The sequence below is a fragment of the Fimicolochytrium jonesii genome, assembly GCF_025526975.1.
Source record: "Fimicolochytrium jonesii strain JEL569 chromosome Unknown EV422scaffold_19, whole genome shotgun sequence".
Taxonomy (NCBI): Eukaryota; Fungi; Chytridiomycota; class Chytridiomycetes; order Spizellomycetales; family Powellomycetaceae; genus Fimicolochytrium; species Fimicolochytrium jonesii.
In genome coordinates, this window is record NW_026515686.1 from 260,533 (window position 1) to 285,244 (window position 24,712).

Here is a 24,712-nt window from a genome sequence, read left to right on the forward strand (position 1 = left end):
TGCAGTTCGGATCTCACGAGAGGACGGCACTGTTTCCGCCGCCGAGCCGCCGAAAACCGGGAAGACGGCCCTCCCCTCTGCACTACGTCAGCGATGCCCCGTCCTGGCGTAGGGAGACGCGGAATTCCCAACGGCTGGCCCCTGTGACGTTGTCGCGAACATCCCATCCGGGACCAGCGCTCGGGACATTTCCCGTGTTCTGGGGTCTGTCCCGTGCGTTGAGCAGAGAGCCACACCGTTCCGGCGCTGGAAACAGAAGCTGTGTGGGGTCGTTCCAACGCCAGCGGACTGAGCGGACGCAGGGGAGAGGCAACTTCGGCTGATGCCCTCGTGCAAAGGTGAACTTCATGGGATGTGTGAAGCTTATGTAATCGCCATTACATCGAGACTGATTGTGGATGAGCGAAGTCGTGACTGACTGATTGCGTCCATATTGATGACGGCCTGGGCTGACTGGCCTTGCGCCAAGGGGTGTTCCGTGAAACTTGCAACACAGCGACGCTCATTTCGTTCCTGCAACACCAGCGAATCAACACACCGTCCTCGTGTTTCAGCCAGAGACCAACAACCTTAGGCAGACTTTCGACTTGCAACAATCAGAGAGAGCTGGGAGTTATATCGTTGAAAGGTGGTTTGTCCTATCCTTGGTTCCTGACAGGCTTGAGGCGCAACTGACACGTACCGAGCACAGATCGGGAGCCGGAGAATCTACGAACGGAAAAGCCACGATGTCGAACGTAAATAATGCCGCCCAAAGCACGGCAGCCGCTGGGGATGCTGCCAATCTCAAGCCTATTCAGGTCAAGCTTGTGCTACTAGGCGAAGCCGCCGTGGGAAAGTCATCCCTGGTACTCCGCTTTGTCAACAACGACTTTCAGGAAAACAAGGAACCTACAATCGGGGCAGCTTTTCTGACCCAAAGGTGCAAACTGGATGACAAAATCATCAAATTTGAGATTTGGGATACTGCCGGTCAGGAGCGTTTCCACTCTCTGGCCCCTATGTACTACCGGAACGCACAGGCTGCCGTGGTTGTCTATGACCTTACAAAACCGGTAAGGCTTATTAAAAGCCTTGTTTGCACTTATCTATTCGACAGCATATGTCGCCGAGGAACCTTTTGTACTGATCAACTTTCCACTCCACCACGACGCCAGGCTTCTCTCGACAAAGCGAAATCCTGGGTAAAGGAACTGCAGCGCCAAGCGAACCCCAATATTGTCATTGCGTTGGTCGGAAACAAGCTTGACTTGGCCGCCACTGCGCGGGGAATCCCCACCGAAGAAGCCAGTGCATATGCCACGGAAGCTGGCCTTCTCTTCGCCGAGGCCTCTGCGAAGACGGGAGACAATGTGATCGACGTTTTCACTGACATTGGTACGAACCGTTTCGCAAATTTGCTTTTATTGCTCGCCATGCCGCTAAACGCAAGTGCATCCTCCAGCCAAGAAGATTCCATTGGAGCAATTGCTCGCGTCTCGAGGTCGCACGGGAGCTGCCGGAGCAAGCGGTGCCGGGACAACTGCTGGCAGGGTGGATCTGAACGCGGGAGCAGCTGGACGAAATCAGCCGCAAGGCCCTTGCGCCTGTTAAGCGATGACTTTTATACACCAAACGTATCTTGCGCTTTGCAACATAGTGGCCGGGAACGCGAGGTGCTGTGCAGTAGAAGCTTCGACGGGCAAGCGCTCTCTCTTGGTCAACCACCGATAGGACGGCCGTACCTAGTCCACCAGTTGGAATCTCTTACCCCCCTTTGCGTCATCATATAGTACTCAGTTTCGTTTGAGATTTTTCGTTGAATTTCGTTCGTGGGCTCATGAATGTCCCGAGTAGTTTGCTCGAGGGTTCATGAATGTTCAGTAGTTTGCCTAAACCTAGTGGCGAATGCTATCTACAGATGCGGTCTTGGCCGATGCACATATACCTAAACTCGGATCTGTGGGATATCCGAAGGGATCACTGTTTTGTTTCTTCCTTCAGCTGTCGCCCCAGCTTCCAAGCCATGGCATTCCGGCGAAGCCTATTTACACATGCAGTCTTTGCTGATGCCCTTGTATCTAATTCGGGTTGCCGTAATCTCCAACGGGATCACTATTTTGGCTCTTCCTTCAACTGTTGCCCCAGTTTCCGAGCCATAGCGTTCCTCAAATTCTTCTGGGCCACAGTTGTGCCATTCTCAACCGCGATTTTGTAATGCTCAATCGCTTTGTCCAAATTTCCCATCGAATCGAGCACAACTGCAAAGTTGTAGTGAATCTGTCCGTCCTTTGGCTCCAGGTTGAGAGCATTCTCGTAATGCGCCAAAGCCTCATCATGGCGTTTCAAAATCAGGGCATATACGTTCGCCAAATTGACGTGGGCATCTGCCCGCCCTGGGGATAACTCGAGGGACTTCTTCCAGGCATCCACCGCTGATTGATGCTTTCCTAGAGTATATCCAGGAGACAATCAGGCTCTCGTCTGAATCCAATCAGTTCACGTGGCACATACCTAATTGCAGGTAGCAGTTTGCAATATTGTAGTAGGCGTCTCCTGTTGTACAAACTTTATCAAGCTTTGTCGATTGAGATATTCGGGCGGTCAAACCTACCGGTGGCGGCGGTCCATATTGACTGTTGGTAGCATTCAAGAGCGCCCTGGACATCCTGACCCGAGACGTTAGACAAGGAACACCACGAAATATCAGCCGGGTTTGGTACTCACGTCTGTGTTCCATTTTTGCAAACCTTGGTCAAACAGTTGTTGTGCTTTCGCCGAAGGGTCATTTCCAGAAAACGAAGCCCTGCAAAGACTCTGCGTCCGTAACGCTGCAGGTGGAGACTTTTAGCGGAAGTCTGGAGGAAAACGCCAGACCGAGGTGGTTTCATACCGCGCGAAGCCTGAATTGAGGTGGACTGCCGCACTCCGGACGCTCTCCCGAGAGACCGTGCCGTAAAGGCAGTCAGGGACACTATCAGCCTGCTTTTGAGGAGGAAAGAAGTCATGTTGGCGACTGGCAAGCAGCTTTTCTGGGAATTCAACTTGGTGCCCGAAACAAGAAAGGGAAGGACGCGTTCGCCTCAGGTTCACCTCATCATACGTCTCTCATATCGAGTCACCAACAAAGATGAGGGGACAAAGTGGAGCAGAGCTGCGTGCATTTCAAGAATGCCTCTTCAGGAGCGAAGCTCGGGGAGCAGGCCGCGCCCCGCTATGTGAAGAAGGTACTTCCCAAGGTTGAGCAGAGTGGCTTCGTGTGAACTGAGCTAACATTAGTTGTCATTCAACAGATCACTTGAGACAGGGTTTGCTGTTGCTGAGCATACATCGGGACGTGTGGGACACAAGGGCATGTTCCACGGCGCAAAATCGGCTGCACGCAGCAAGCCATCGGAATAACGTTTCGCGCCTCGAGGAGCAGGTTTGGCCGCGATGAATACAACGAGATACACCTTCCGACTACCGACGATCCGCTGTGCTGTAATGTACCAGGTCTCAAGCCGCTATGGGAAGATTATATCCTCTCAGCTGAAAGGCCGGCAAGTTCATGGCGTCGCGTCGACGGTGGAAAATCTTTTGAAGGACTCGGCTGAAAGATGTGACCTGGAAACTCGTATGGGCGGTTGGCAGTCGCGAATCCAGCCAGCGTTCATAAGGGAGCAGGTGAGGCTGAATAATGACCTGTGCCAGGCGCCATGGCTTGATCTGCTTGTCCAGTTGGCTGACAACACTTATAGGTTGTCCCTCAAAGCGACGGCAAAGAAAAGGGCACGGGCCTCAGAGGACTGGGCATATTGGAGAATATTTGCAAAAAGCCAACCACGACGATCCCGACATGCAACGTTCCGAACAAAGATGTCGTCCGTCCGGAAAGGAGATTTATCACGCCCAAAGGACAAGTGGGGACTTACGATCCGACCCGCTTCCGTAACTCATGGACGCAAACAGACCCAGTCCCGCAGGAGCCGTCGGCTCCTTCGACATCAGCAGGTGGACTCACTGTGTGTACCGAGTGCACGAAGCGGAAAGATGGAAAGGAAATTGAGCAAAAGAACATGCGAAAGACAAGAGATTTCAATCAGGAAGAGAGGGATCTACAGTCGAAGTTCGGCAAATTCACAGGTTTGAACCGTGCAGACGGGCCGGAACTGGGTACCAGGGCATCGAAACCCTCTAGAACGCGGGTACTGGACTCCGAAGACGAGAGCTCTACCCGGCAGGTAAGCACAGCCTTTTTGATCGTCGTTATAACTCCCCGCTAACGCTCCAGGGCTCACTCAAGGGGCAGACCCGACTGGGCGCAAAACGTCGAAGAGACCTGAATGGTGAAAATGAACTCGAAGGGCATAAGAGAGCCTCGAAACGGAACGCTTTTATAACAGGCAACGAAGCACTGGTAGGCTTCGATAGCCGCCCTCACAGAAAACTGATAACGGTCGCTAACATCGTTGGGCACTGCAGAGTGTGTTGGGACCCTCAACATCCAACCTAGCAGATGCTGAGCATTCGGAAGAGTCGGACGGTCAGATGCAGCTTAGCAAAACCTCTTCCCGACGATTCGTCTCACCGTTAATTGACAAAGCCGAGAAAGGGTAAGGAACGAGCCGTGTGCACGACTGATACATTTCCTCACATTTGTTGCATAGCGGAAAAGCACGGAAAGGGAAGAAGGCGGAAAAGCAGGTTGATGGGCCTTTGAAAAACATAGAAGCGCATATGATCGACCTAATCAAGAATGAGATGCTCGGCGATGTTTCCAACGTCACGTGGTATGCGGCAGTTGACCTTCTGCCACGAATAGTCTTCCCGCTTCTCACCTACACGCCAGGGAGGACATTGCTGGCCTTCAGCTGGCGAAGGCGACCATCAAGGAGGCAGTAGTCTTTCCGATGATGCGCCCCGACATATTCAAAGGCCTCAGGGCTCCTGCGAAAGGTGTGCATCGGCTTATGCTGTGCCGCACATAAACTAACCTCCCGTGCGATCAGGTGTACTTTTGTTTGGGCCTCCCGGTACGTGATCAGGAGTCCGGCACGAACGTGGAGGTCGAGCCTTTTCCAACGTGTCTTCCTCATGTTTAGGAACTGGTACGAACAGCTGCGGACAAGGGTAACCTTCCGCCATATCCCTGACAAGCTCTCTAACGCCCAAAAACAGGGAAAACGCTCATTGGGAAATGCATCGCTAGTCAGTGCAATGCTTCATTCTTCAGCATCAGCGCATCATCTCTAACGTCCAAATGGGTAAGTAGTCGATTTGTGGACGACAATGTTGAGGTAGTCACGATCCCAAGTGATCCTTAACCTCAGTGTATCTTCTTTGCAGATTGGGTACGCTTATTCCATTGGAGTTCACGCATGTCTCATCCCACTAACGTTTCCAGACAGAGATGGGGAAAAGATGGTTCGAACCCTTTTCGCCGTGGCTAGAGAGCAACAACCTAGCGTGATATTCGTGGACGAGATTGATTCGCTGCTCTCGCAGAGGACTGATGGAGAGCATGACGCCAGTAGACGCATCAAGACGGAGTTCCTGGTGAGTTCTTGGAGTGGTGCAGCTCATACGACTTACGTTGCTGATGGCAGCGCTTGCACGACGCATAAACAGGTGCAATTTGACGGTTGTGGCACCCGCAATGAGGATCGCGTGCTTCTCCTAGGTATGTGTCCATAAAAGGTGTGCCTTCATCATGGACACATGAATCTGATGTTTATCCCACTCAGGTGCGACCAACAGGTTAGGCTTCAAAGTGCTGACGCTCCTAATGCCAGTCGCCCTCTTGCTGATAACCTTCGCGAAGGCCACATGAGATTGACGAGGCAGCGAGACGCCGATTCAGAAAGAAGTTGTATATCCCTTTACCGGAAGGAGAAGCGCGGAAGAAGATTGTCTTGAACGGACTGTCCACCCTGTCTCACAATCTGTCTGCGGAGGATGTAGAGATTGTGGTACAGCGTACAGAAGGTATGCTGAAGTGCGGGCATTCCTGTATGGCTTTCGAAATATCTTGACACGGCTGGATTAGGGTACAGTGGCTCGGATATGGACGGTCTCATCAGAGAAGCTTCTTTGGGTGAGCCAGCGGTTCCGTATTCCTCAGGCCCATGTAAGCTCCAGTTCGTTCACTTATACGATTCCGGAGAGTAGGCCCTATCAGATGCATTGAGAACATCGTAGAGTTTGATGGTGAGTGGGCGACCCGGGATAGTCCTCGACGGATTGCTGTTTACACTCCCACACAGCGTCGCACATTCGGCCCGTCACCGTAGACGACTTCACCGACGCACTTAGCCAAGTCCGCGCAAGCGTTTCTTCAACCGAGTTGGAACTCTACGTCAAATTCGACAAAGCGTTCGGTAGTATTGCGCGGGCTCCTTAGATACGGCGTACCTTAAGATTTTGTCAGATGTCTCTCTAAATACAGTATGTACCTATTGAAAATCCCGCAAAGTGACGCGTGTTTGAAGAACAGGAGAACACGCTAGACAAGCGGTGCTTAATGAGTGGCGCAGTCCTAGTCATCGAAGGAAGAGAAGCACAGCTGGCACGACGATTATTGAAGCGATGCCCTGCTTGCCCCTTGCGCTCAGTTACCACCAGCATAGTATATAAAGATCCCACGCTCTCGCCTGTTCCCCACGCTTCTCTCAACACTCTCAGCAATCTTCCTTCCACTTCCCAGTCGGCTATAACCTGCGTACGGCCAGCCCTTTAGCTCATCCATCGCCACCATGCCTAAGGAAGTCAAGTCCAAGGATCAGAAAGTCTCCCGGAAGACCAAGGCAAAGAAGGACCCCAATGCTCCCAAGAAGCCTCTTTCCGCCTTCATGATCTTCTCCCAAGAGAACAGGCCACGGATAAAGGAAGAGAACCCTGATGCGACATTCGGTAAGTCTGCTTGTACACTCTGCGGTCCCCACCCACGAATTACGCGCCTACTGTGTGTCCCGGACATCCCCTCAGATGACGCGCGACCCGACTTCTACATGCACCGGACTGAGCTAACTCTCGCGTACTTCCTGTCTTTCAGGTGATCTTGGCAAACTTTTGGGTGCTGCGTGGAAAGAAATCAACCCCAAGGACAAGGCGGTACGCAATCTCAAAGTTGCTGCGCCTTAACTTCGTTTCAACTTTGCGATTCCAGCGAGCCTCTTCTAACTCGGCTCATCCTGGTCCTTTCTTACAGCTCTACGAGAAGAAGCAGGAGAAAGCCAAGCAACAATACGAGGTTGCCATTGCCGAATACAACAACGTTAGTTTTCTATTTATTGATATGAAGTCACATTGTCCGATCGTTCTGACTTTGCGGCATTGTTTCCTCAGGGCGGCAAGAGCGGTGGTGTAGGAAGCGACTCGGAGTAGCGACATCGGAGGCCCCAACGTACGGACTGGACTACAAATGGTTGCTCATAGTGTATCCGAGGGTCCCTCGTGTGTTATCGTACACGGCAAGGAGGGCCGGAACGCCGGAATCGTAGGATTTGGACGATTTCTGAGGTTTTATTACTATTTCGGATTTTTTGTATAAATACATACACCTGTCAACTGAAATGAGAGCTCGGTCGATCAATTTTACATTTACCTACACTGTCATCTGCTGAACCACCGAGTCGGAAACGGTCAGGGCTAGACACATAGATCAACGGACGGAGGGGCCTTCACCCTTCGAAGGTACGTTGACTTGTTTAGCGCCATGCGTGACCACACCGTTCTGCTTCAAACCAAGATCAAAGCAAAGGTGGCATTGCAGGTGGGATTGCTTCAACAAGGTCAACACCTATACCTTGTCGTCGGCGGAAGACGCAGGTCGACGCAGGGGAGAATTCGTCTGGCGTTGGGAACACATGTAAAAGCAAGCTCTGCAAAGCCTATGGTTTTGCAGGGATGTCATCTTCACACATCAGCAGATACCTATCCCAGCCGTTCCGCTTGGGACGACCTACAATGCAGCACGCTTCTTTTTACAATCGGATCCACGTATAACTGTAATGACTTTGCAGCAACGCCTTAACTAAATGCCAGGCTAAAATGGTGCCTAGAAGTGATTTCCGGACATTGCTGCAACAACAAAAACCGGCAACTGAGTCCCGTTGCAGCTCACAACCCCCTAGGCCCCGTCTTCCCCTCCATAACAGCATTATACGACTCAATCCCCGACGAGTCATTCTCATGTCTCGCCGGGCCGGTCGGGTACTCCGACATCAGCTCGCCCGCGGCACCGCCTGCGCGGAGTTCTTCCATAGTGAGTGCGTTGCCGGACGCTTCGCGTCGGATGGATTCTTGATGCTGCTGTTCGTGGGCGGCGATGGATTCGTGGGACGAGCCGAGAGAGCCCGCTTGGGCGAGAGGGTTGTGGCTGAACATAGGAAAAGAGGGTGGTGTAAGATTTCTTGGGCTTCGTTTTCGTTGATGAAAAACCGGCAGTTTACTCACTCAGTCATGGTTGATGCTCCGAATGCTGCTTTGGGTAATGAAAAGTGCTGCGGTTCTTGAAGTTTGGCGCTTTGATGTGCGGTTAGAGAAACGAGCTAGGAGAATGTCTGGATGTAAACAGAAATGGTGAAGCAGGGACGGACACTTGACTCTCTTAAATCCTTTTACGCGTGACATCAGCGCGTTTGGCAAATGGAAGATTTCAGAAGCTTGGGCGGAGGGATACCGGCAACGAAACTATGGGTTGGAACGACAAGGGATTGCATCGAACAATTGAAAAGTCAGACAGCCAACCGTGGCGATATCCTTGTCAATAGGGGTGAGCGAGTGGAAAAGGGTTGAAAGTCATCGCGGTCTCTCGTTGGCACTCCTTTTGCGATAAGATTGGTCCGTTAACAATCCACGCACATGTTCGCAGACTCCGTAAACAGTTCCGAGTTGGACTAAACTTGGGATCCCACATGCGCGGTGAATCCATGGGGCCGAAGCCCGGGCACAACTGTACACGCAAGACATACACCACAAACGCGGCCCTCCATGCCATTCAATGCAAAGGAACCCACAAGGTCGCTCTCCCTTCACACCAGAAACCATACGCATCTCTATTGTACCAGAAGAAAGTTGGGACGTATAAAGCGTGATATAAATTGAAACCACACCGTACAAGTTGAGCTTCACCTCAAGTGAAGAAAGGAAAAGAGTAAAGGAACACACGCGATATCGATGAAACAATTGTAGCTATGATATCTCGGACGCTAGACAGAAACGTAGTCGGTGACTACGGAAGTTGAGATTGCATCTGATGAAGCGAAGGAGCACGATGAGGGGCTGATCAGTCAATGACAAAAGCTTTGACAAAAACACGGGAAGAATCGGGGCATACCTGGGGCGACACTGGGTAACGGATGTCTGTTCTGCAACTTTTAATGGGCGAGCTGAGCCTTCTGGGATGGGAAGGTAGCCTTGATCTCGTTCAAAGCCTCGGTAGCGTTCGTCATGTACCGCTTGTCCGCTGCGTCAAGGGTGGACACCAAGCTCTGGTATGTTCCCACGGTTGTACCAACAACCCTTTCCTTCGTGGTCTGGACGGTGTTCAAAGTGCGTTCCTTTGTGGCAAAGGCGGTGTTCCATCCCCATTCGAGAAGTCCAGCGAGCGAAGCCGGGAGCACAGTCTTAGCCGTCTGCAGAGGCGTAGCGGCAGCTGCTGAAACTGCTTCGTATGTGTTTTCAGCACGGTCGACAACGCTTACGGGAAGAATACGCTTGGCAACGTTGTGCCCAGTCACAGCAGTGTAAGTGACCACAGACTTTGTGGTACCGACGGCTTTGTTGGTGACGGAGCCGGCGGTTCCGAGAGCGAAGCCAGTGACGGCAGAGGTTGCGTTAACACCGGCACCGACGACAGATGCAGCAGTGTGGACGTAGAGCTTGGTGGCCTTGACTGCTCCACCGGCGGTCAAAGACGCCGCACCTCGGGTGGCGGCCAGACCAGCGTGGACTGTGGCCCGAGTAACACCGACGGCGGTTCCAACGGCGTAAGCTGCAGTGTGGGTGGCCGAGGTTGCCGTTGACGTGGCAGCCGCACGAGCCTTTCCGACGAAGGACTCTGCCTGAGCTTGAGTAGACGCCACGTATGGGGCAGCGGTTGTAGAGGCGTTGTGAACTGCGGTTTCCGCAGCGGCGGCTACTCCCGCTGTCAAGTCCTTGGACTTGCTCGTAAAGTCAGCGACGTAAGGTTTGGCGCCGTTGACCTGCTCTGAGACAATTCGCGATGCCCGTTGCGAGGCTTCTTTCGTTTTGTTCACCAGATCACCGTTGAGGAGGGTGGTAGGGGCCGCCGTCTGAGATTGAATAGGGGCGTGAGTAGCCATGGCTTTGTTTGCTCGTGCTTGTTGGTTACTGGGTTGGGAAAAGGAAAGTAAAGTAAACGGATGAGTTAGTTTGCATGCGAGACGATGGACGTCGCAAACACGGATATATGATGTCGCCGACAAGTTGACGGTACGGGTGATCACGGCGAAGGGCAGCGAGGGTTACGCGGTGCTTATAGAGACCCGCTGCGGAGTGGGAACATACCGTCTGGTTTTCCTCCTGGAAGGAATGGTGGGCAAAGTTCTCTGGGGATTCGGTTAGAATGGAGATTTCGGCAGCTTGATACCTGTCGTGAGCGAGGGCATGGGGGGGGGGGGGGGGGGGGGGTTGGGGCATGGGGAGGGCCGGAAGCAAGCGAGGGCATGAGCTGTTTTAGTACTCTGCGAGTTACTGACGAAGCCTTTGCCACATGCTTGATGGCTTCCTAACGCCTCCCGGGAGTCTGGCTAACCAATTGGGCTGAATACTTGAGTGTCGCCCCCCCACGTGACTTGAGTAAACACCTGTGCGTCATTGTCACATGTCAGGGGGTGTTGGCTGAGCTTATAAGGCTTCAGCGAGCTTCTGGACGCCCCTCTCGACGCACCCACGATCTCACTCATCTTGACCAGAGAACCCGTAACGTTGCACACGACATTGGTACAGCAAGTCTCCATCGTAACGTCAAAATGGAGAGTCTACACTGGGCTTGCTCATACGCAGTGAAGTCGATGGGCCGTGATTCGAGATGGCGTCCGCTCTCTGCATGTACCGAGGAATAGCCGTATATTTTCAGAATTCCGCGTTAAAAGGAGGTATATTGGATATTGCGTATTGCTCGGCCATTCGCATTGCATTTGGAGTCAGAACGTCATGGTCTGTATACATTTTACTGTTCCATCTTCCGTCTAGATTTATTGCATTTTGGCTGCCTTCCCTGAAGACACCGTGGGCTGAGTGCTATGAGTGCACGTGGCTTGTTTATTGGCGCTCCAGATGTAAAGCCGGACGGATGCGGTGCTTTTCCACATGCCGGAAGTCGCCGAGTTTCATCTGGACTCGGAGATGTTTTCAGAGACGCCATGGACGACAACGAACGTCGTTCATATGTAAAGGATGCTACCGAAGGCGCTTTCTGACTACGTAGAACGGGGGTCAGCCTTTGGAAGCAAACGTCCGGCATATGGGTGTCTAAGGCGTGACCAGGTCGCAGTTCAGTGGAAAAACGGGCATAGATACGCCCCTCGATGCAATTGACACCATTCGCAATCCAAAAGCGCACTACTACCAGGGCTTTGCCGCCCTCTCCCCAGAAAAAAATGCTTGTCAAGGGCAGTCGGATCCTTAGGATCAAAACGGGCCAAAACGTGAGACATGGTACAAGGGGACGCAGAGGAGCTGGCACGGCAAGAGATGGAGGATGGTTGGCCTTGGGGTCAAATGCGGTACATGAGAGGGACGCTTCCGAAACGCGGACCAGGTCAATGCTCGGCCGCGGTCTTCAGCGCTTGTTGTTTGTGCACATGGATGTACTCGTTATGAACAAGCAGTATCGTGCTCAGATATGGATCGTTACTCCCCAAGGGCATCTGCTATATCACGACGTTGGGATTGCACGATAGCAAGTCCCAGCTCGGCTGCACCTCAAATTTGCATCAGGTCTGCTGCCATTTGATGGGGTGCACTTTGGAATTATCTGTCGTTCTGTCTCACACGTGCGCAATCGGGCACTTATTTCCGAGAAAGGATGTTCTGTGAAACGATTGCCGATGCATTGCAATCGCGGGCGACTAGCTACCCAGAATCGAAGACCCATGCCCGAGAAGCACTGGTGCCAAGAGCTTGGACTCGACATCAGCCCGACGGAATCCGCATTGGTAGATGAGGGAATACTCCAGATCCTCTGTCAGGTGAAGACGTTCCAAGCGGTTTCGGGCGTCGAATCGATGGGATGTATGTGCTGCACGACAATCAGCAACCCACATCTGGATATGACATCCCACTGCTGCGCCGCGGAGTTCAGCGATATTCAGGGACACATCTACGGATTCGAAGCCTTACCTTCAAAATGACAATTTTCCGCATACGCCGGAAGAGATGGTAAACGATGGGCCGCTCACTGCATCAAGATTGCGCCCGCCGGAGGAATCTTGTCTGCAAAGACCTCTTGCAAGGAATAGCGCGAAGATTTGGGGTTTGATCGCTCCACTAGCTCCCTCCCGTTTGGGGGAACTAGCGAGCGATCTTCGCGGGCGGAACCGCGTACGTATATTATGAAAATGATAAATACATATACAAGATCCAGCACATCTTATAGGGAAGTAGGGTGGGTGGGTAACGAGATTCTGTGTGCTCAGCTTACAGTACACAGAAAACGAGTTAAAGAGAAAGAGAACGAAGAAGGACTCCGACCTTCTGAATTGACGGGTTGTCGGATGTGGGTGAGTAACCGAGTCACCGTGAGTCAAGCGATGACGGTCACGCGTCAAAGGACTCATCACTCGCTCTCCAAGAAACGTGCCCTCTGCCCAGTAAACTTGTATATAATCGTGAGTGTCCGAACATGTTAGAGCATCTTGCACCGCAGAACCACACCTTTTGACAGCCATAAGAAGCCCTGCCGAATTCGCCAATTTTGCGGACGACCCAACGGGACCACGCCAGCATGATGTCAACGAACGGGCAGGACGGCACTCCAACAACGGCGTTCAGGAACAAGGCTTCCTCCAATGTCCTCGACATTTCTGCCGCCATGGCATTGGCTCAGAGACTGGCAGCAACGTCACTTGAGGAGCCTAGTCGGACTGCCGAAGCTGCCGACAGGGGAACCCCGCTAGCGTACGATGCGCCGGAGCTCCCCGAGCCCACGCCTTCTTTGAAGGTGCGTCCTCCTGCAGGTGTTCTTTAAAACCAAGTCAACTCTGCTAACGTGTTTCGCCTCCAGCAACTTGTTCTGGGGGGGACGTCTGAACGAGCACATCAATTAGGGAAGCTGATGGAGGACAGGCTGCAGGACGGCTTAGGGGAGACGTTACTGGAGCTTGGAGTCGAAGGTTGGCCCATATCAAATGTTGTGCGGATCGGATGCAGAGTCTAACGCAACCACTTCTTTCACAGAGGATGGCACGAGCATGAACTTGAGTCCCGAAGAGTTCAACAAGTCAGTGGAGAACATTCGCAAAGCACTCACACCTCAAAACGCCGACGTCACGGTTCTGCATCAACGAAATAGCCTGACGACATCCTCCAATGGGTCAACATCGCAGTCCACGGATTCCTCCTCTCCATACGTGTACGGTCACGTGCTGATACGGCGGAAGCCAGGGAAAGTAGAGGACATGATGGAGATCCGTATTTGTGTAGTGGGAAACGTCGACGCTGGCAAAAGCACGCTGTTGGGGGTGCTGACGAAGGACGTACTTGACGATGGTCGTGGCAAAGCACGTGTGAACCTGTTTCGTCACAAGCACGAAATCGAATCTGGGCGGACGAGTTCGGTGGGCTTGGAGATCATGGGTTTCTCTTCCACTGGAGAGACTATCACGCCGAGCTTACTGGGGAAAGCGAAGTTGACGTGGGACGACATTTGCTCTACCGCGCCCAAGGTGGGGAAAGGGTCTTTGAAATCTGTCGACTCGAGCCAAACTGATTCCGATAACCCTTAGGTGCTTACGTTCCTCGACTTGGCTGGACACGAGAAGTACCTGAAAACGACCGTCTTCGGGATGACGGGATCTAGCCCGGACTTTGTGATGCTCATGGTATGTGGCATGCATCGGGGACATTCGCGCGTTCTTCTTCGGCTGACTCTTTTCTCATCAGATTGGAAGGTAACATGGCTGTGATCTCGGATTATGAATAGTGTTAGGAATACTCTGTTGACTTGCTATTCTAGTAACGCCGGCATCATTGGAATGACGAAGGAGCATCTTGGGTTGGCCTTGGCCCTCAACGTCCCGGTGTTCATTGTCATCACCAAAATCGACATGTGCCCGAAGAACGTACTGGAAGGGACTATCAACCAATTGACCAAGATCTTGAAGAGCTCGGGATGCCGAAAGATTCCTATCTTTTTGAACACCGTCGGCGATGTTCTGGTTACCGCAGGCAACTTCGTCAGCGAGCGGTGGGTTCTCTGTTATTGCCGAACGAAGAGCTTTTCAGTGCCAGGTCTGAACGCTTTAATTTCATCAGAGTGTGCCCTATATTTCAAGTTTCGAACGTGACAGGCGACGGATTGGACCTTCTGAAACTCTTTCTCAACGTTCTGCACGCCAACAGCGCCGGACGCTACGATTCGAAACAGCCCGTAGAGTTCGACATCACGGACACTTTCAGTGTTCCCGGTGTCGGCACCGTCGTCAGCGGGACCATTATCACCGGATCTGTGCATGTTGGCGATCAGTTGATGTTGGGCCCGGACTCGAACGGGCACTTCGTCCCAACTATGATCAAGTCCATCCAACGGAAACGAGTCAACGTTCCCATCGCATTGGCTGGCCAGAGTGCTAGCTTTGCGTTGAAGAAGGTTAAGCGCTCGAGCATACGAAAGGGGATGGTGATGTTAAGGTACTAGATTTTGTTCGTGGCTTTGAGGGTCCAATTCTTACGCACAGCTTGTTCGATAGTAAAACGGTGCACGCCAACGCGGTGTACGAATTCGAGGCGGAGATCTTGGTTCTCTATCACAGCACCACTATCTCTAAAAAGTACCAAGCTATGCTTCACTGTGGACCGGTTCGGCAGACTGCCAAAATATTAACAATGGACCAGCAAATATTACGAACCGGCGATCGTGCTTTCGTGCGATTCAGGTAAACCCGTCGGGTGGTTCATATCAAAGCCAGGCAAAGCGAGTTCTCATCCGTTTCACCTCGTTTCCAGGTTCATACAACACCCTGAGTACTTGAAGATAGGATCTCGGTTACTGTTCCGAGAGGGACGAACAAAGGGTGTTGGCAAAGTTACGCGCCTGTTCACCGAAAGCGAAGTCGCAGTGCAGCATGCCCTTTCGAAAGGCGTCACTCACGACAAGCACAAAGGACAGGCTCCGGTTGCTCCTGGAGCAATTACCTCCACGGCAACAAACCCTGATGGTCGCAAGGCCCGACGGAAATTCAACAACCGCACTGACCCCCCACCCCCCTACACTGAGAAAAGTTGAGGAGGAAAATTCGACGGTTCCAGCTGTGGTCGTGGGTGCTGGGCTAGGAGGCGGGGTTGTACCATGCAAGTAGAGGCTGGCGGGGCAAGCAAAGCCTGAGGGGATAGTTCTCCTCACGGCGTCTTATATTTTGGAACATTTTTGCACCCTTTGTAAATCGGTTTTGCAACTGTATCGATAGTTTCTTGGCGATCTAAATACGAAAAGAGGGAACTGTGATATGGCGTAGCTATATGGCCGTCTCGCACCACAAGGCACTCGCAGAGTCCGACTGTCGTCTCCTATGTCCGTCGCAAACCTACATACGAGGCGCTCAGCGTTCGTTCCCAATGCACAGCCTTCCTCAGCTTACTCAGCCTTGCTCTGCCTTGCTCCAACTTGACGCTCTCGACGCGCATCCAAGCCACGTCTGTCGTCGTTCGCAGGTTCGCGTTCCCCAATGTCCAGTTTGCATTGCTCACATTGCGAGCCAATTTTCAGCAGCTCACCTCACCCAGCATGTTCGTCCTAACGTTGATGCGGGACAACGTCCGCACGCATCCCTCCGACTTCATTAAGCCCAGAGCGCAGGCGCTTGTCGACGGCTTAAACGCAAAGTATGCGAACAAAGTAAGGAATTCTCACATGCCCGAAGTGCAGGTTGCCATCGTTGCTCATTTTCACTGCGAAAACACATCAGGTGCTCCATAATGTCGGCCTGTGTATCCGGGTGTGGGATATCGTAGAAGCGTCGGATGAGACTGTGCATATCGTGCAGGATGGGTCTTCCCAGTGCAAAGGTGTGCACGGAGGCCGCGCTCTTTTCGCACCCGTAGCGGAACGCGGACTGACCCGTCTACCTCTTCCAGTGACGTTTAGGATGATAGTATTCCGGCCATTCAAAGGCGAGATTATGGTTGGGAAAGTTGCGGGGAACGATCCAAAACATGGCGTGCGAGGTAGACAGCGAGTTGCATTGCAGAAGAGCAATTCGAACTAAGGATTGACGAAACGCTGCGTTTTCAGTCTCAATGGAGTTCTTTGGCGATATCACGATACCCCCAGCGTTCCTGCAAGCAGGCACAGAATTGTAAGTGACCAATCCCAGTCTCGCCTCTGGTCTCAGACATCGCAACCTAAACGACATCCTTGCAGCGACGAAACAGAGGGCGTATGGGTATGGCGGTACGACGGCAACGACCTGTACATGGACAAAGGCGAAAAGATCCGGTTCCGCATGGAGGTTGAGCAGTTTACGGATGTGGGGCCGGTTCGGTTGGGCGATGATGAGACGTTGAGGGAGTCGCCATACAGATTGCTGGTATGCGTGTGGGGTTTCTAGGACTGTTGTGCTTGCGAATGTTGGGCTGATGAGTTCTTTGGTGGGTGTGATAGGTGTCGGTGGCGGAACCGGGTTTGGGCCTCACGTCTTGGTGGGAATGAGAGGGTTCGCTTGTCCCCGCAACAAGTGTACGTCGTGGAGATGAGATCTTGTGGGGACGTGCCTGGTGAAACGGAGCATCCCTGAATGGGACGAGGTCGCCGGACGGTTGGTCGTTAGCGCCACTCCTTGTGGAATCAGTCCGTGCCTTTGGAGACTTCGTCCACCTATCTGGGCACCTGCGCGTTATATGGACCGACCTCCGCCGAAAGGTCGCCTCCAGCATTCCCAGTCTACGTTAGATCGGCGTTCTAGAGATGCGCAAAAGTAGGTCGAGTCGTATGACAGATAGCGAGCCCGGACCGCAGCAACGTAACATATTTGGCAGACGCACCGGTCCGCGTAGGATAGACTGCTAGACTGATACCATCGAGGTCGAAGTATATGATTGATGAAGCCCCAACATGCCAAACTGATCTGTGATCTACAAGCTTTCCGAAAGCACTTCGACTGTTCTACATGATCGTCGCCCCCGGGCCAGGTTTCCTACCCTGACTACCTATACGCGCCGTCTAACAAAGTTGGGAATCTAGAGTGGAATGTTACCGTGCTTCTTCTTGGGGTTCGTGCGCTGCTTGGTGTTGAGCATCTTGAGGTCCTCAATGATGCGCGATCGGGTAGTGGACGGGAGAATAACGTCGTCAACGAACCCGCGCTCGGCGGCGGGGAAAGGGTTTGCGAATTTGGCGACATCTGTGGATTGAGGAAGATAGACAGATCAGCTTTGGTGTTGAAATGTCAAGATGTCCATAAGCAAGATACTCACATTCGGCTTCCGCTTGAGCTATTTGGGGGAAGCACCAAGCAACGTTGAGTGAACTTGCGCGATCGAGGCAAATAATGATGTTCGACTTACATTTGTCCTTGGACGAACGGAAGATGATCTCAACCGCACCCTTCGCTCCCATAACGGCAATTTCTCCGGTGGGCCACGAGTAGTTCAAGTCTCCGCGCAAGTGCTTCGAACTGAAATAGTTTCCCGGAATCTTTAGCGGAAGCCACAGAGGGTAATTCATAGAATACTCAAGCTACCTCATGACATCGTATGCTCCTCCGTAGGCCTTCCTCGTGATGACGGTGATTTTTGGCACTGTCGCTTCAGCATAAGCGTACAACAGCTTCGCACCGTTTCGAATGATTCCGTTGTGCTCCTGGGCGGTTCCGGGAAGGAAACCAGGCACATCCACGAACGTCAGTAGAGGGATGTTGAACGCGTCGCAAAATCGCACCCATCGAGCCGCCTTGATTGAGGAGTTGATGTCAAGGACACCCGACGACACAAGGGGCTGGTTGGCCACGACTCCGACCGTCTTCCCTCCCATGCGAGCGAACCCGATAATGATGTTCTTTGCAAAGTCTGGTTGGATCTCGTAGAAGGTGTCGTCGTCCGCAATACGGCGAACCACGTTCTTCATGTCGTAGGCTTTTGTGGAGTCGGTGGGAATAATGGCGTCAAGGGCAGCGTCGGCACGGCTAGGGCTGTCGTCGGTCTGGCGGACGGGAACATCGTGTCGGTTTGATAGAGGAAGGAAGTCAACAAACTCACGGAGACGAGCCAAAGCGTCAATGTCGTTGTCGAAAGCCATGTGCGCCACACCAGACTTTGTAGAATGCGCCTTGGCGCCCCCCAATTCCTCCTGAGTGACCGTTTCGTTCGTGACAGCCTTCACGACATCAGGTCCTGTGACAAACAGGTATGAAGTGTCCTTCACCATAAACGTGAAATCCGTCAGAGCAGGGGAGTACACGGCGCCACCGGCACAAGGACCCATAATGAGTGAGATCTGAGGGACCACCCCGGAAGCGAGAACGTTGCGCTGGAAGATGTCTGCGTAACCGGCTAAAGATGCCACACCTTCCTGGATACGCGCACCTCCCGAGTCGTTCAAGCCGATGACAGGGGCGCCAACCAATAGAGCCTGGTCCAAGATCTTGCAGATCTTCTGAGCGTGGCGTTCTGACAAACTTCCTCCAAACGCGGTGAAATCCTGGCTGAACACGTAGACAAGTCGACCGTTGATGGTACCATGGCCCGTGACTACGCCATCGCCCGTAATCTGGCAGTGATATGTCAGTGACCATCGAAGTCAACCACAGCCTTCCTTCGACAACAGTGTAGGTACACACCTTTTGCTTCTCCATCCCAAAATCGGCGCATTGATGCTCCACAAACATGTCGTATTCCCGGAAAGAGTTGGAATCAAGCAGCAAGTCGATACGCTCCCGAGCGGTCAGCTTGCCCTGAAGATTGAACATAAGCATGATGAGCGAGCTACTCAGAGCGGCCCGTTCCGGCTAGAGTCTCACCTTCGCGTGCTGCGTATCAATGCGTTTTTGACCACCACCAAGGCGGGCTTCCTCGCGCTTCTTCTCTATCCGCTCCAGCATGACCTAAGAGTGGAGCAATGATCAGAAAAAGGAGGACCACTGCGAGTCACCTATAGCATGACGCCATACGTTTGGGCCAACAAACTGAGGGGTGGCAGCTGCGGCCGTCGCATTCCCACGGGTGAAGGTGGGAACGGCCGTCGCCGATCGAACCGCTGGGAATAGGGCGTTTCTGTGACGGAAAGCGGCGCGGCATACAGCCAAACGAGTCGTTGCAGCCAGCTGCATGACGCTATTTTACTGCTTTGGAAATCTATGCAACTGGAAACAGGACGCAAAAGTATTGTCCAGCATCAGCACCCATCGTAAGTCCAACTCTGGGAGGCCTCTGAGTGCAAGTTTGCTTACCGGTGTGGGCTATGAAGCAACTTGAACTAGCCTAACAGCAGCACAAGGAGACGGGATGCGAGGACAAAGCAAAAGCCTTGGTCGACGTAGAAACGATGAGCTCTTTCCGTTGATCCTACCGGAGGAACTTCTGGGAAAGAGTTGTTAACGGGCCTGTGCAAGTGCTCGTCGCCGGTCATTTCGAACGCGTGACTTGCAGACGTGACCTCCAGATCCAGCAAGGCGCGCTCTCTCAATTTGCCAGCAACGCTTCCCTGAACGCTTCCGGTGACAGACTCTCCAGACTCTCCCACAGTACCTGCTGTCGGGGTTGGGTCGTCTGCAAAAACATGAATGGGCGTTCTCAGGAACGATATTTGAGAGGAGATATGTCTGAGGGGTTTATCGCCGACTTCGTCTGGCCTCGTTCACACTCAACGGTGCCGATTCGTCGAAAAACATAGGCCCGGCATAAGATCGAAAACATATGTAGGCCCGGCATAAGAACTTCCCCTTCAAACTTGTTCAATGGCGGAACGCCGCGGAACGGCATCCAAGACCGCAATGTGTCACTCTACTAATTGTAGCACTGGACAAACGAGACTGTTGAGCAGGACTTGGTGGGTTGCAATGCTGTTGAACCCAGGGGCTGGAGACTAGAGGCGACCCCGGGCATGGTTGACAAGGCAGAAATGGACGTTGTTTGCATTATTGGTGGGAAATTTTGTATTTGCAACACTTTGTTTTGCGGGTCAACACCAGTATATGGAGTTTTCCACGGACTGGGCTCAGCATGTTGTAATTGACATCAACATTCCTTTCAAGATGGCGCACATCGCCAACCTACTCTGTTGCCAATTTGCCAATTACAGCAGCGCCGTGGAACTACTGCCTAGTTCTCATTTGCGAAACATGGTGATACAGTATGTGCTTTCGAAGAATGCTGAGAGCCTCGCTGTCCATAGTGGCGTTCCTGAGAACCGCTTTCTCACGAAGTTCACTTCTGGAAAATCCGCACACAGCAATCCCTTCCGCTCTGTCTCCTCACCGATTGCCATCGAGTGTCTTCGTCGTGCTATGATTGACCACCGAAGTGATGGGTTGGGGGTTGGTACGAGATGCATGCTTGGGCGAAATTTGACAAAACTCTGGACTCTGGAGTCTGAATTTCATTCTGGGGTGAACCGCTTGAACCGTGAACGGGTAAATCACGTCCCTGCCCAACTGCTTTGGTGACATCACACAGCAAAGCCCCATTTCGCTTGTTTTCTCCACGGCGTCCGCAGACTCGCCCATACCTTTAATACTTAAAAAGGGCAGGCGGTGGATTCTGACTCTCCATCCTCCTCCACCAGAAACTATACTTTCGGTTTCCTTTTCCTATTCGTCTTACGCTCAGCGCAACCCTCCTCGGGCACGTCCTCGCTCCATCCACTCTACGCACAAGCTATTACTTCAAATGGCATCCGTCCTTGCTCAAATCACAAAAACGACGATCCTGAGAGCACCTTCTCCTTCTGGAGGGGGTAGCACCTTGTCCACATCCTTCACATCCACCACCACCACCACAACTTCCTCCGGTGCAGCATTCTCAACAAGCAACGTTGTCACACATGCTTCGAAAAGTGCGCAACGTGCCATTGATCCAACGCGGATTGTCGATCCATCGGACCTCACTGAAGTCCTCGGTAACTCGCCACCTGATGTGGAAAACATGACGGCGATGGAGGCTGCGACGGAGATCGCTCGGTCGGTATCACCGTTCGGTAGACCCGTTTCGCCTATGCCGGGGCACTTTGGTTCTGGGATGCCAACTGTGAAGGTGGAGGTATCGCAGTCTTTGCTGGTAGAAGCGGCATTGCCCTTCGGATCTGGATAGTGCTGGAGTCTACGTTTGGGATGATGGCTGGGATGTCTAAGACTGTGAACCCGATGCGGTTGAAGGATGGGGGACAGTACAATTTTTGGAATACCTTTTTGGAATCTTGTAGGACACTTAGTTTGTTTTGGTTGATGTGTTCATATGTGCATACTGTGAATAACAAGTATGGAATCCATAGTGCATGCCGTCCGATGAAGATGTAGGATCGTGTCTGTTAAACCCTAGGCGCTTTCCATCCGGAAAGCTTCATACGTACCAATGCATGTCATCCGTTATATAATCCTGTGTGTTGTATTGATGTTCCGTAACGGAGTATGGCAACCTTTCAACGATCCGAGGACGGTCGAAAAAGCGCATGAAGTGAGAAGCCAAGGCCTGATGTCTCGGATGTGGTGCGTCTCACTGATCAAGTCACACATGTCCGAACACAGGACGCGTTGAGAGATTGAGGACGGGGCTTCTCATGAACAGCAGCACCACGTACTTTTGTTGCACGCTAGTCATGCAATGTCGACCGAGACCTTTCCTCAAGCACCAAGGGCTATAATTCAACTTGACTTGGACTATTGTAAGTTCCGACAATACGCAGCTCGACATTAGGGACCTGGCACCGTCAACACTGGCTAATTATTATCGCAATTTGCACAGTCTATGCTCAAGCTGAGGAAGTCAAAGACCCAACCTTGAAGGAAAAGCCACTGGCTATTCAACAAAAACATATCGTCGTTACGTAAGGAGGATGCACGCCGTTTCCTTGAGCATTGGTGTGGGGATTTGACCAGAGTATTGGTTGTGCGCGGTAGTTGCAACTATGTTGCCCGTCGATATGGCATCGGGAAGCTGGCTCTCCTGGCGGATGCGTTCAAGCTCTGGTATGTCCTGGGCGGAAACGAGGTGGCGGCAGATTGTCGTCTTCTAACTCAACTTTCAGTCCGGAATTAGTCATCCGCGACGGCTCGGGTTCGTACCGTCTATGCAGCGTCTCATCTAAACGTCGGACCGCTTATGCGATCACATCCATATAGATATTTCGCATTATCGTCGTGTCTCGCGCCAGATTTTCGAGTTTGTTAAGCATTTGTTGAACGGCGATAACATCGACCACGAGGGAACCAACTGGCCGGTGAAGATTGAGAGGCTGGGAATGGACGAGCTTTTCTTGGACGTCACGGACATCATCGGCAAACATTGCGCCAATATTCCACGTCCAGAGGGCGAGCAGATGACGTCTTTCAAACTTCCGAGCGGCGAAGTCTTTCAATATGACGAGAAAGTCTGGGATGGGCACGTTATCGGCAGTGAACTGCACGAGCCGAGCTTCACTCAGCATCTTCAGGTTGTACGCATTGCGAGTCACTTAGCGGCCTTTGTTCGACTCCGAATCAAGCAGGAGACGGGCTTCACGTCGTCCGCTGGGATATCTTACAACAAGATGATGAGCAAACTATGTGCTGGGGCGAAGAAACCAAATGCACAGACGACCTTGATCGCGGGACCCGGCGCGGAGGATTTCCTGGGATCCATGAGTCTACGCAAAATACCAGGCATCGGGCGCGTGGTACGGAAGAGAATAGAGACAGACCTGACGACCATGTTAGCGGAACAGGAGGCTGAACGTCGCGATGCAAAGCGGGCCGAATTCGGAATGCTGTCTGACTATGTGGACGCTACTCCCGGCGACGAAGGCATTTGTGGAACGGCTGGAGACCCGTCCATGGCGAAACCGCCCACGTTCACAGTTGGTCTCGTTCGGAAGTACCTCTCACTTGAACATTTAGAGAGGACCTTAGTAACGAAAACAGCTGGGGAAGTGTGGGCCCTTTTGCATGGCTTCGACAATTCTCAAGTCGTCAGCACGGGCCTTCCCTCGCAGATCAGCATAGAAGACTCGTTTCCACATTGCGCGACCGAAGGCGAAGTCGAGGCCCGATTACTCTCGCTGACGACAGACTTTATCGGCCGTATGGAGGAGGAAGAGTGGATACCCAATACCTCTCGTTGGAGAAGACACGCAAAGACCCTCCGGCTGACCATTCGAAGGAGGCAGAAAGGAAACGTCCGGGCGTGGATGGATGACCGTGAGAGTCGCTCTGTACCCATGCCGGTAGAGGTGTGGGACGCCCGTGCCGAACACAAAGAGAGGGCGAGAAGCGTAGTCACCAATTCTTTGATGCCCTTGTTTAGGAAGATGTGCAACGGGGAGCCGTTCGACTTGACGCTGCTCAACATCGCAGCCGTGAACTTTGAGAAAGGCGAAGTGGATCGCGATATCCGTGGTTTCTTTGGTGGTGAGGCTTCCGTGGATGCAAACCCTGCCTCGGGAACAGTTGGGGCAGCCAAGATGGATGATGCGCCGTCAACTGAGCTTCGATCATCCCACCCGAGAAATGGATCCGCCTTGGAAGACTTAGATCCGGATGTCTTGAACGAGCTCCCAGACGACATTCGGAACGAAATTATGGCTTCCATGTCCCCAGCTGTTGGACTGCCTCCATACATACTGCCGCGCAAACCCGCCGACAAGGGCAAAAAGCGCGTGGGTAATGGAATAAACGCAAAGGGGCAGAAGAAAGCAAAACCATCGGACGGACCCTTGCATCGAATGTGGCGCCAGGGTCTTGCGTCTGCACAGTCGGCTGTTGCCGACTCTTTCCCTCAGCCGGTGTCGGAAGTAGCTGCTCCTCTCGGCCAGGAAAAACTACGGCGTAATGGGAAGGGCTCTGCGGAGGTGGGGCATGAAATTCCATCGGACGGCACGGCGGGGCTGCAGCAAGAAGCAGATGGGGAGGAGGGGTTCGAATGTCCGCAATGCAAGCAGGTCTTGTATGTGTGGTCCGTCGAGAGCCACGCCCGATCGCATGAGGGGGCGAGCTGATGTGCTTTGGTAAAAGTGCAACCCGGAATTGGAGGGAGTTGCGGCACGTTCATGGCTCGGGTAGTAAGTCGCTGCCTCGCCATGGAATGAAAAGTCGTTTGAGCTGGCCTTGCCGCCCCTGGTTCAGCAAAGACGGGATTACACCTCTGTGAAAGTTGGTTGCTTACTTCGAATCACGTCGCTTCATCAACCGAATCCGGTTCGCGCTCTGTTCGCGAATCCAATTGAGGCTTGCTGGGCATATCCGTTTCACCGATAGTGCGACCTGGCGCCCGTGTTGCCATTGCCTTGGGCCCGTTCCTTGATTCAACACTGTGAGTCGACTCTCTATCGGGCTTTGGCGTAAAGTAGCCTGTTCCACGCGTTGTGCCTCTCTCCCACCCGCATTTG

At 52.7% G+C, this 24,712-nt stretch overlaps 11 protein-coding genes across 11 annotated transcripts; 8 read left to right on the plus strand and 3 right to left on the minus strand.

Annotated features, from left to right (window-relative positions):
• Positions 1-728: 728 nt before the first annotated feature.
• On the plus strand, positions 729-1,593 carry EV422DRAFT_569225 (ras family-domain-containing protein; the record flags this gene model as incomplete). Its single annotated transcript, XM_053072742.1, has 3 exons — positions 729-1,055; positions 1,158-1,377; positions 1,445-1,593. The coding sequence occupies 3 exons, from the start codon at positions 729-731 to the stop codon at positions 1,591-1,593; spliced, it is 696 nt and encodes a 231-aa protein (XP_052923874.1).
• Positions 1,594-1,933: 340 nt separating this feature from the next.
• EV422DRAFT_126312 (uncharacterized protein) lies at positions 1,934-3,058 on the minus strand. The gene is made up of 5 exons (XM_053064715.1): positions 2,873-3,058; positions 2,707-2,810; positions 2,594-2,648; positions 2,494-2,535; positions 1,934-2,429 (listed from the first exon to the last, which is right to left on the minus strand). The coding sequence occupies exons 1-5, from the start codon at positions 2,985-2,987 to the stop codon at positions 2,095-2,097; spliced, it is 651 nt and encodes a 216-aa protein (XP_052923875.1). The 5' UTR covers positions 2,988-3,058; the 3' UTR covers positions 1,934-2,094.
• On the plus strand, positions 3,031-5,155 carry EV422DRAFT_536015 (uncharacterized protein). The gene is made up of 8 exons (XM_053070798.1): positions 3,031-3,206; positions 3,273-3,645; positions 3,720-4,202; positions 4,265-4,378; positions 4,444-4,574; positions 4,629-4,917; positions 4,971-4,995; positions 5,135-5,155. Exons 2-6 carry the CDS (start codon positions 3,415-3,417, stop codon positions 4,861-4,863), a joined length of 1,194 nt encoding a protein of 397 aa, XP_052923876.1. The 5' UTR covers positions 3,031-3,206; positions 3,273-3,414; the 3' UTR covers positions 4,864-4,917; positions 4,971-4,995; positions 5,135-5,155.
• On the plus strand, positions 4,810-6,440 carry EV422DRAFT_536026 (P-loop containing nucleoside triphosphate hydrolase protein). The gene is made up of 11 exons (XM_053070799.1): positions 4,810-4,917; positions 4,971-4,995; positions 5,135-5,225; positions 5,308-5,312; positions 5,370-5,517; positions 5,590-5,641; positions 5,706-5,718; positions 5,783-5,946; positions 6,008-6,055; positions 6,130-6,168; positions 6,225-6,440. The coding sequence occupies exons 1-11, from the start codon at positions 4,872-4,874 to the stop codon at positions 6,359-6,361; spliced, it is 768 nt and encodes a 255-aa protein (XP_052923877.1). The 5' UTR covers positions 4,810-4,871; the 3' UTR covers positions 6,362-6,440.
• EV422DRAFT_536034 (putative nonhistone protein 6) lies at positions 6,426-7,587 on the plus strand. Its single transcript, XM_053070800.1, has 4 exons — positions 6,426-6,870; positions 7,013-7,071; positions 7,169-7,234; positions 7,306-7,587. Exons 1-4 carry the CDS (start codon positions 6,714-6,716, stop codon positions 7,342-7,344), a joined length of 321 nt encoding a protein of 106 aa, XP_052923878.1. The 5' UTR covers positions 6,426-6,713; the 3' UTR covers positions 7,345-7,587.
• Positions 7,522-8,528, plus strand: EV422DRAFT_536036 (uncharacterized protein). Its single transcript, XM_053070801.1, has one exon. It carries the CDS (start codon positions 8,011-8,013, stop codon positions 8,473-8,475), a length of 465 nt encoding a protein of 154 aa, XP_052923879.1. The 5' UTR covers positions 7,522-8,010; the 3' UTR covers positions 8,476-8,528.
• Positions 8,529-9,338: 810 nt separating this feature from the next.
• EV422DRAFT_507772 (uncharacterized protein) lies at positions 9,339-10,286 on the minus strand (the record flags this gene model as incomplete). The annotated part of the gene is made up of 1 exon (XM_053068675.1): positions 9,339-10,286. One exon carries the CDS (start codon positions 10,284-10,286, stop codon positions 9,339-9,341), a length of 948 nt encoding a protein of 315 aa, XP_052923880.1.
• Positions 10,287-13,397: 3,111 nt separating this feature from the next.
• EV422DRAFT_498354 (P-loop containing nucleoside triphosphate hydrolase protein) lies at positions 13,398-15,430 on the plus strand (the record flags this gene model as incomplete). The annotated part of the gene is made up of 7 exons (XM_053068014.1): positions 13,398-13,871; positions 13,932-14,027; positions 14,089-14,096; positions 14,162-14,392; positions 14,461-14,835; positions 14,895-15,080; positions 15,151-15,430. 7 exons carry the CDS (start codon positions 13,398-13,400, stop codon positions 15,428-15,430), a joined length of 1,650 nt encoding a protein of 549 aa, XP_052923881.1.
• A 498-nt stretch (positions 15,431-15,928) lies between these two features.
• Positions 15,929-16,852, plus strand: EV422DRAFT_551123 (RNA polymerase III subunit Rpc25-domain-containing protein; the record flags this gene model as incomplete). Its single annotated transcript, XM_053071813.1, has 6 exons — positions 15,929-16,039; positions 16,110-16,209; positions 16,279-16,368; positions 16,436-16,499; positions 16,565-16,730; positions 16,805-16,852. The coding sequence occupies 6 exons, from the start codon at positions 15,929-15,931 to the stop codon at positions 16,850-16,852; spliced, it is 579 nt and encodes a 192-aa protein (XP_052923882.1).
• A 375-nt stretch (positions 16,853-17,227) lies between these two features.
• Positions 17,228-19,759, minus strand: EV422DRAFT_127126 (carboxyl transferase). The gene is made up of 7 exons (XM_053064716.1): positions 19,587-19,759; positions 19,308-19,499; positions 19,158-19,241; positions 18,978-19,091; positions 17,883-18,907; positions 17,617-17,816; positions 17,228-17,543 (listed from the first exon to the last, which is right to left on the minus strand). The coding sequence occupies exons 2-7, from the start codon at positions 19,464-19,466 to the stop codon at positions 17,380-17,382; spliced, it is 1,746 nt and encodes a 581-aa protein (XP_052923883.1). The 5' UTR covers positions 19,467-19,499; positions 19,587-19,759; the 3' UTR covers positions 17,228-17,379.
• A 2,195-nt stretch (positions 19,760-21,954) lies between these two features.
• EV422DRAFT_569235 (uncharacterized protein) lies at positions 21,955-24,322 on the plus strand (the record flags this gene model as incomplete). Its single annotated transcript, XM_053072743.1, has 5 exons — positions 21,955-22,015; positions 22,096-22,177; positions 22,251-22,319; positions 22,379-22,407; positions 22,473-24,322. 5 exons carry the CDS (start codon positions 21,955-21,957, stop codon positions 24,320-24,322), a joined length of 2,091 nt encoding a protein of 696 aa, XP_052923884.1.
• Positions 24,323-24,712: the final 390 nt, after the last annotated feature.

Bases quoted from the DNA above. Each gene is read 5' to 3' on its own strand.
- EV422DRAFT_126312 (XM_053064715.1), bottom strand. From the start codon at position 2,987: ATGACTTCTTTCCTCCTCAAAAGCAGGCTGATAGTGTCCCTGACTGCC. The intron at 2,649-2,706 runs GTGAGTACCAAA...GTCTCGGGTCAG, and splicing joins TGCAAAAATGGAACACAGAC to GATGTCCAGGGCGCTCTTGA. The intron at 2,536-2,593 runs GTAGGTTTGACC...TTTGTACAACAG, and splicing joins AATATGGACCGCCGCCACCG to GAGACGCCTACTACAATATT.
- EV422DRAFT_536015 (XM_053070798.1), top strand. From the start codon at position 3,415: ATGAATACAACGAGATACACCTTCCGACTACCGACGATCCGCTGTGCT. The intron at 3,646-3,719 runs GTGAGGCTGAAT...CAACACTTATAG, and splicing joins CAGCGTTCATAAGGGAGCAG to GTTGTCCCTCAAAGCGACGG. The intron at 4,379-4,443 runs GTAGGCTTCGAT...TGGGCACTGCAG, and splicing joins TAACAGGCAACGAAGCACTG to AGTGTGTTGGGACCCTCAAC.
- EV422DRAFT_536026 (XM_053070799.1), top strand. From the start codon at position 4,872: ATGATGCGCCCCGACATATTCAAAGGCCTCAGGGCTCCTGCGAAAG. The intron at 4,996-5,134 runs TACGTGATCAGG...CTAACGCCCAAA, and splicing joins CTTTTGTTTGGGCCTCCCGG to AACAGGGAAAACGCTCATTG. The intron at 6,169-6,224 runs GTGAGTGGGCGA...ACTCCCACACAG, and splicing joins GAACATCGTAGAGTTTGATG to CGTCGCACATTCGGCCCGTC.
- EV422DRAFT_536034 (XM_053070800.1), top strand. From the start codon at position 6,714: ATGCCTAAGGAAGTCAAGTCCAAGGATCAGAAAGTCTCCCGGAAGACC. The intron at 7,072-7,168 runs GTACGCAATCTC...CCTTTCTTACAG, and splicing joins TCAACCCCAAGGACAAGGCG to CTCTACGAGAAGAAGCAGGA. The intron at 7,235-7,305 runs GTTAGTTTTCTA...TTGTTTCCTCAG, and splicing joins CCATTGCCGAATACAACAAC to GGCGGCAAGAGCGGTGGTGT.
- EV422DRAFT_536036 (XM_053070801.1), top strand. From the start codon at position 8,011: ATGGTGCCTAGAAGTGATTTCCGGACATTGCTGCAACAACAAAAACCG.
- EV422DRAFT_127126 (XM_053064716.1), bottom strand. From the start codon at position 19,466: ATGCAGCTGGCTGCAACGACTCGTTTGGCTGTATGCCGCGCCGCTTTC. The intron at 19,242-19,307 runs GTATGGCGTCAT...CTCCACTCTTAG, and splicing joins CTCAGTTTGTTGGCCCAAAC to GTCATGCTGGAGCGGATAGA. The intron at 18,908-18,977 runs GTGTGTACCTAC...TATCACTGCCAG, and splicing joins TTGGGATGGAGAAGCAAAAG to ATTACGGGCGATGGCGTAGT.